An 8,663-nucleotide genomic window follows, 5' to 3' on the forward strand; every position below is an offset into this window, starting at 1 on the left:
TTGTCGCGTATACTAGAGTCACAGGAGTGTTTGAATGGCAACTCATGTATTAAATCAAACCAATCTTTAAAACTGCAACTCAAAGTGCAGAGTAATTAAAACATCCATAGTACAATACAAAAAGAAAACTCAGCCTGCTTTCCCAAACATCCCTACGAGTATGCCCACACACACAACCTGAGAGTGCTGGCGGGACACAGAGAAACCATGTAAGGAAAAGCATCCAAGGGGAGCCCATCCCCACTGAGTGGAATGGCAATTAACAGTCTCAGGGAGCGATGCCATCCCAGAGAACCCCGGCCCAGATTGACCGTTGGGAGACTCCATACAAGGTGAAGAGGCCCCCCAGTCCGACGGGCCTAAGAAGCCTTTAGGACGACCAGCCCATAAAGCCCACCTAGGCAGTGTATCAACACATTTGTCATTATTTCACTCTTGACCTCTGACATTGTCCTAGGATGTTGGATTGGAGAGACGACTACTCCCAGGTTATTTTAGCGCTAGCTAGTTGGTACAACAGAACGGGAATGGATTTAAAATTTCACCAAAAGAGAAAAAACACCCCGAGTTTCACCGTTGGCCACTGTACGGCGAGGAATCCAGGAGCTTAAAGTTGCTCTTTGTAACAATTTGCCCCAAAATATCTTTACAATAGTCTTTTTATTTGACCATTTATGACTGAAAAATCTTGTAATTTGTAGATTAACACCGTAGCTGCTCACAATGGGTGCTCCTGCAAGCCCCTGGCCAATAGTTTTTAGACAGAATTCGGAATGCTTTCAAAAAAGTGACTATGAGGCTTGGTATAGCGCTTGGAACAACATACGGTGAAGACAAAGGGCCATGTAAGTGCTCTCCATTGTGAAAAAATAAGCTTTTTTTTTCGCCTTCGTTTTTTGGCCTATGAGGTTTTTTTCAGCAAAAGTACAATTACTAACCCATACAAGTGGGATTCATACAAGTCGGGATTCAGTGCTTAAACTGTAAACAAATAGCGAACTCTTTCGGTGCGAATGTAAAACAATCAGTGTATTTAATCAAAAGTGCATTAGTGCCCCCAATCAGTACTTAAGTTTGTACTCTTTTAAAGCCAGATGATTAAGCACATGAGATTGTTTTCTTAACTCTTTCACTGCCAGACGTTTTCCGAAACGGATTGTCCCCACTGCCAGCCGATTTAAGCATTTTGAGTGATCTTTCAAGGTCCACAGAAAATGTTGTGTTTGGACTATGGAAACACACATACTACCAAATGAAAGATTGGACTCTCATCTTTCATCAGAAAAAAAAGTTTGTTTCTAGCTTATTCCGTTCTTCAGTAATCAACAATAGAAAATGGTAACTTTCACCGAAATTCTCTGTTTTGAAACAAAAAGTGGAGAAAAACGGCTTTTTGTGAAACGATGTTATTTCATGCACTTCAGTGAATTGTACACTTCTTTTTGTCCATGAATGATGCCACAAACACCTAAATAGTGCTTTACTTCTATAAAACAGTACCACCAACAATGAAAAAGTCATTTTTTATAACAAAAAAAACAGTTTATTTACATAGAAAACTAACAATTTGACAAACTATTTACAAAGGTGTACAACAGTGCATGTGTGATTATTTACAATTGTGTGGATGTTTGAACTACATAAATTTCACTTTTGTGTGGTAAACAGTGTAACACTCGCCTGCGTGCAAGGGGACACTGCAAGATTTGCACCACAGCCTTGTCTCACTGCGAATGCCCCTTCGCATGCAGACCCGACACCTTCTTGCTGGCTTTTTTTTCCGGGAAGTAGCAGGCATGTGTTCCAGCGTGTGTTTGGCCATGTTACCATCAAGTCGGCTTTCAGGATCAAAATACGGTGACCTGGTACTTTGTCTGGCTTCCTCATGCTCTTCCATCCCAACTTCCTCCTGGTCTTGTGGCAACAGCCACCCTCTCACCACCTGCTGGATGAACTCCAAAAAAGGTTGACTCGTCCCATTTTTTTTTTGTACAATATGTAAGCATTGAACATGCATATTTGGAAAAGATACGCAACAAACTTTTTGTGCCACTTCAACGTTTTCCGTGTGAATGGGTGGTACGAGATGTTTTGATCCATCTTGTCCACTCCATTCATCTTGGAATTGTAGTCCACAACACAAATTGGTTTTTCGAAAGGCACTTTTTTTTTTGTGCCTTCCGCCACACCTCCACTGTCCGCATTTCATCTTTGTGAAACGTTGTCACCATCCTCAACAAACGTTTGTCCTGCCATGCCACAATTAAAACATTTGTGTTGTGCCTTACCAGTTTCCCCCCCACCCCAAGGCCAGTGTTGGTTAGGCACGTTATCTCACTGGGTTCACCCCTGTTCTTCCTCAGCGTTCCACAAACATTGGTGCGCGCTGCCAGGAGACGTTCACACAAAGCAATAGAGTTATAAAAATTGTCCATGAATAGTGTGTACCCATTTCCTGGCAGACGATCCAGTAAGTTGAACACTGTATCGGGGAGAGAACAACTAATGCCAACATAAGGTTGCATATTGAAACAATAGCCGGTTTGGGAGTCACACAAAATATATGATTTGATCCCATATTTGACCGGCTTTTGGGGGTTGTACACTTTGAACGAAAGACGTCCCTGGAAACTCATCATTCCCTCATCAATACAAATATTCTTGCCCGGTTGAAACAGTTCCTTGAACTTGTTTACAACGTGATTGAACACAGGACGAATTTTAAATAGTTTGTCGTCTGAACTGTGTGCCGTCTCGTTGTCGTTGAAGTGCAGGAAACTCCAGATGAGCTGGAAGCGGTTTCGAGGCATTGCGCGACTGAAGAATGGTGTCGTCTCTATTTCGTCCTGAGTCCAATACATTTCGATACTGGGCTTGTTTATATACCCAGTAAGGAATTGGAGTGCAAAAAACGTTTTGAGCTCAGACACAGACACCGGCTTCCAAGCACGACTCCTGCAGTGTGGCAGACTTTCAGCCCGTTTTTGCATTGACTGACGTGCAAATAAGTTTGTCTGATCAGCAATGTGCTGCAGAAGTTTGTCTGTGATGAAGAGCTGCAGGAAGTCAACTGGCCGGGTTGAATTCAGCTCTGCTGCGGCACCTCTTGGTCCTGGCTCCACAGTGAAGGGGAAGGAGTTTGGCTGCCAGCCTGCTTCATGCCAGCCAGATTTTTGGGGATCTGCAAATATACATTTCAATATCATATAATATTCATTTTAGATCAGTGTGATGCAATATATATATATAAATATATATATTTACGTTTTTTCTTGGATCCACTGGTTGATGGACCTTTATTCTGCTCACTCCGAGGAGCGTCACTCTGAGCTGCAGCTGAAAGAAATATATACAATTACAATAATATCGAAAGAGCGTTTTCTTTTGTTGTTGCGGTGTATTGAAAACACTTTTTTTATACCTCTCTTTGTCGTCTTTGCAGTGGGACGTCGCTGTGAGCACGATCCACGATCTATGAATGCACATTCACGTTACACGAGGTGCTAGCAGCGTGCTAGAAAAGTATCTCATAGCAAGTTTGTGCTTACCTTCGACGTCTTCTGCGGATGAAATACTGTCCGAATCACTTTCTCCGTGGTCAGACTGTACCCACTCCTCCGAAGAATATCCATCGGACTCAGGATACTCTTCGTCGTCGTCCGATTGAACGTCCTCGTGCGGAGAAGTGCTCGGTCGTGCACCACGTTTTCCGGCGCTAGCACCGCTAGCCTCCGAGGCCTTAACACGCGGTCGAAGCTGCCGCCGCGTCAACGCTGCAACTTCGGCATCAACCTCATTGTCGCCATCATCATCACCTTCGTCGGATTGAACGTCCTCGCGTGCAGAAGTGCTCGGTCGTGCACGACGTTTTCCGGCGCTAGCACCGCTAGCCTCTGAGGCCTGAGGACGTGAACGAAGCTGCCGCCGCGTCAACGCTGCAGCTTCGGCGTCAACCTCCTTATCACCATCATCATCGCGGTCATCATAATGGTGCACTTTAGCACTGGTTGATGCTTCTCCTTTTCCAAGGCTTCTTCTTACCGTCGGTCGCCATTTTTCGTCTCTTCTCAACTCTCGCCTACTCCTCGACGCTCTAGCCCCGCCTGGCCTTTTATACTACTGACGCCCCACCCGATCTTGTCAAAAGAGAGTCATCGCTGCCCTCTAGGGGCCAAAAATAGTCCTTAGGCACAACAGACAGACTTGAAACTTTGACCAGACATGCGGGAGGGTTTCCTCTACCCGTTTAAAAAAAAAAATAAAAAATCATTGGATGACGTCTTTTGACGTCATTGGCAGTGAAGCGTAGGTTTTTACTTGACGTCTTTAAACGTCAGTGGCAGTGAAAGAGTTAAGGCACATTTCTTAAAAATAACGTGGAATAGGTGAAATTCCCCCAAAAATTATGACTGAATTCTAACAAATTCAACACAGTCAAAATGACAAAGCACCACTGCACATGGTTTCTTTGGAATAGCTTGAGTTTATGACACTACTACTATTGGATGGAAGTTTCTCATCGGAGGCATTTCCTGTGATGGCCAGAACTTGGTGTTTTCAATCATTAGGCCTCAGCCACAGGGTCCCTTATTGCCAGACCACAGGAAAACACACAATCTGATTGAGCTTCCAAGCCACAATGTTTCATTTCCTATTTCATAAGTGTAGGCAATCCATGCAAATTCCTCGCTCTGGTTTGCCATTAGTCATTTAGTAGGGCTATATATTTCAGATATAATGTTGGACAAGATGTTAAGGATGGATTTTGAATTGTGATTATACACACATTTAAGTGTGGGTCTTCTACTCTGATCATGGGCCTAGACTTTATTTACATGTAATCACAGCAAAGGCTTTTTCTCAGCTTTGATTATGGCAGAAGCGGGTGAAATCGTTCGTCAGCAAATTGGTTTGCACTTTTTAGGTGATCATTCAATGACAGGCCCGGACGGGCAACATAAATCACACATACCTATATGAAGATGTGATATGAATTCAGAACATTTCACTTTGGTCACGCTTTGGTCTTGAGGTACACATGCCATTATGCACACCTGCATGAATACAAATACACTGATGGTGCTGGTTCATATACAGCATGGCTGCCTGGGGTTATGTTATTGGCTTGAAAATCCATCCATAACATCTGTAAGGCATTATGGCTGATTATACTGCCCCAGCAGTGCAATCAAGCACAATGGGTATGTATGCTCAGGATAAACTGTATTGCATAAAATATATATACTGCTTTATTAATACCTAGCATGCAATGAAACCGTGTTTAAAACTGATATTATAATTACACAATTATTGTTTGTGCCCTGTGATTGAGTGGCGAAAAGTAAAAGGTGTGGTCCATTTTCACCCTTAAGTCACCCGAAATAGGCTCCAGCTCACCGTGCCTATGAGCTGCACTATGGATGGACTGATCCTGTTTTTTCATTTAATAAACATTCCTGTGTTATTCACCATACTTGCGTTCAATTACATTAATTTTATTAAAATAAATAATTAACTCATTGAGTCCCAGCCATTTTCACTAAAGCAACCTCCGACGCTCCCGGCTGTTTTACTGGATATTGACTGATTTTGCAAAGCCCACAGAATGTTGCGTTGTATTGCTATAAAAACATGTAACCTAACAAAATAACGATTCGAGTCTCTTCTTTCATCAGGAAAAGGGGTTATTTGTATCTGTTTCCATTTCACATCAATTAGCATTAAAATAAAGCTAAGTTTCATCATTATCCACATTCCTGGTGAAAACAATGGCAAATAGACCTTGTTGCAACATAGCCCTGGATGATCTCTTAAACTCTGTTGCTACCTGCTGGTCGTTTTTTTTTTGTAATAACTACCATTGCTTTAAGCCACCTCTTTATGTCAGAAGCTGCATCAAAGCCTTCTGTATGCTCTTGCAAAAAAAACACATAAAAAAATTTGTTGATGAGTTAATTGAAATGCAGTAATTTTATGGCTTAGGGTCATTAATGTTAATTTATCTGAAATGTATTTTTTTTCTCATTTTCTGTTAGAAAAAAAATATGGAGAATCACTGGGTATCCAGCCAATACTGATAATTTGGTATCGGTACTCACCCATCCCTCTTTAGAATGTCTTACATTTATTATCTTAAAATCTGTTTCCAAAATGAGCTTTACTCAAAGCAACCATTTTAACGGGAGAATGACATTTTAAACTTTGGCTCAGTAGATAATGAAACAAACAGCGTATTACATTTCCAAGAACTTGTTGTTTCATGAAGCTATATCAGGGTCAATTATATTACACTTAATGTATTAACTCCACCATTTAGTGAATCTGATAAATTACTTTGGGCTTCAATGACCATATTGACTTCTGGCATTTAGTACATCATTGTTTCATCAACAAAATGTTGAGGGATAAAGAGATGGACATCATGTTTTCAAGCTATCAGGGTCGGTCTTGATGCTTGTCCATTAACTATCACTCATCAAAATGTCAACTTGTCTCCACAATCACCAGTAAGTGCCAGGATTTTCTAACACAATGTGAGCCATCACATCTAGGAACCGGAAGAGAATGTCAGCACAATTCTTTATGACTGGAGGGATGGTTGCCATGGTGAGTGTATTGTAATTCAACAGCGACTTATCCAGTGGGAGATCAGCCTCTATAGGTTCCCTTACCCTTTTCACGAATAAATCACAAAAAGACTATTAAGAGTGGCAATTAGAACTCAAGCACATTCTCTCGAGTCTTTTTTTTTCTAACTGTGTGTTATGTCAAGTTTGCCTTTTACAGTTAACTTGCTCTGCTATTTGTCTTCCTGCTCTTGTGCTTTTCATGCAATGCATGAGGCACAGGAAGGTTAAGAGTGGAGCTAGAATTGAGTTCTGCTCCATTTAGCACCCTGAAATATTCTTCGTCTGAGAACAACGCTCTCTTCTGCTTCTTATTTGGCACAAGTGCTGCCATTAGACAGTATATGAAAGCTTTAGGGCAGCTTAGAGTATGATTGGCAGGCAAAATGCTCAAATGGAGTATGTTGTGGCAGGCAAACTATTGACTTGTTAATGACTTGTTGATGACAGAGTTACGTTCCTATGTTTGAAACGTTACCCACAGACAAAAGTGCAGTTTCAAGAGAAATTGCGTGGGAATGCTGAAAGGTGAATGCTAATTGAAAGATAAATTGTGTGAAAATTACAAATAATGAATTTAAGTTAGCACGTCCGCCTCCCAGTGCAGAGGACGTGAGATCGAGTCCGGGCTTCGGCCTTCCTGGGTGGAGTTTGCATGTTCTCCCCGTGCTTGCGTGGGTTTTCACCGGGTACTCTGGTTTCCTCCCACATTCCAAAAACATGCATGGCAGGTTGATTGAACACTCCAAATTGTCCATAGGTGTGATTGTGAATATGGTTGTTCGTCTCTGTGTTCCCTGCGATTGGCTGGCAACCAGTTCAGGGTGTACCCCACCTACTGCCCGAAGCCAGCTGGGATAGGCTCCAGCACCCCCGCGACCCTTGTGAGGAAAAGCGGTCAAGAAAATAAATGGATGGAATTGAAGTTGAATGATAAATGAATAATAAAAAGAAAAATAATCTGGTGAAGGTGGGATTCAAACCCTCGCCTCCTGTTTATTAGTCAAAGCTCCGCTCTATAGCCTGCCCATTGAGCCAGAGGACTTGCTGTCGTTATTGAAGTGTTGTAAAAGAGTGAATGTGTCATTGAAAATGAATGGAGAATAAATGGGTTTATAATGTCGAATAACGCTAAAACTGGAGATCTTAGGACTGGGGAAAAATAGCGCCAAAGAAGATGTGAATTTTTGAAAAACAATAAGGTTGGAATGGTTCCAATTGGATGAAAAATAGGCATATTCCTACTTGTGCCATGCGATGTATTTCTCTGCCACTGCACTAGTTCATTATGTGACATTTGTAACTTCGAAATATATCATGTCACTATCATTGCAAACCAAGGACACCTTGCACATTTCAGTGTGTGGGGTAACAGTACAGAGTAAACATGACAAAACACATACATACATATCAGCACCGCATCCAAAGCTGGAAAGGAGACATCGCTCTGGAAAGGGGACGGCAATGACTTTCATTCTGAACTCCGATCAAAACCATCTTCAAAGTCAGAATGATTGAAATGATCGCTGCAAATTACACACTCACCTGGTCCAACATATTTTGTTTTCTTTGGCGGAATTCTTCACCTTTCACAAGATAATAAAACTAAAGAGGAGTTCATCCATCCAGCCATCCATTTTCTTCTTTATCCGTGGTCGGATTGCGGGGACAGTAGCTATAGGGAAGCCCAGACTTTCTTCTCCCCAGCCACTTCATCCAGCTCTCCAAGGGAATTCCCAAGACATATTATTTTCAGCGTGTTCTGGGTTGTCTACGGGCTCCCTCCTAAGTGGGTTGTGAACAGAACACCTGACCAGTGAGGTTGTCCAGGAGGCATCCTGATGAGATGCCTAAACCACATCTTCTGGCTCATCTGTAGAGGAGCAGCAGTCCCTCCCGGATGGCCTAGCTGACCGTGGAAGCAAATTTCAGCCTCTTGCATTCGAGATCTAGTTCTTTCGGTCATGACCCACAGCTCGTGACCAGAGGTGAGGGTAGGAGCGTAGATCGACCGGTAAATCGAGAGCTTTGCCTTTT

The 8,663-nt window shown here is 42.3% G+C and overlaps 1 protein-coding gene across 1 annotated transcript; it reads right to left on the reverse strand.

Annotated features, from left to right (window-relative positions):
- Window positions 1–1,578: 1,578 nt before the first annotated feature.
- On the reverse strand, window positions 1,579–6,887 carry LOC144037542 (uncharacterized). Its single transcript, XM_077549101.1, has 5 exons — window positions 6,778–6,887; window positions 6,546–6,672; window positions 3,422–4,116; window positions 3,265–3,336; window positions 1,579–3,181 (listed from the first exon to the last, which is right to left on the reverse strand). Exons 1-3 carry the CDS (start codon window positions 6,885–6,887, stop codon window positions 3,487–3,489), a joined length of 867 nt encoding a protein of 288 aa, XP_077405227.1. The 3' UTR covers window positions 1,579–3,181; window positions 3,265–3,336; window positions 3,422–3,486.
- Between the last annotated feature and the right edge of the window lie 1,776 nt (window positions 6,888–8,663).

This window comes from Vanacampus margaritifer, chromosome 17, assembly GCF_051991255.1.
Source record: "Vanacampus margaritifer isolate UIUO_Vmar chromosome 17, RoL_Vmar_1.0, whole genome shotgun sequence".
Lineage (NCBI taxonomy): Eukaryota > Metazoa > Chordata > Actinopteri > Syngnathiformes > Syngnathidae > Vanacampus > Vanacampus margaritifer.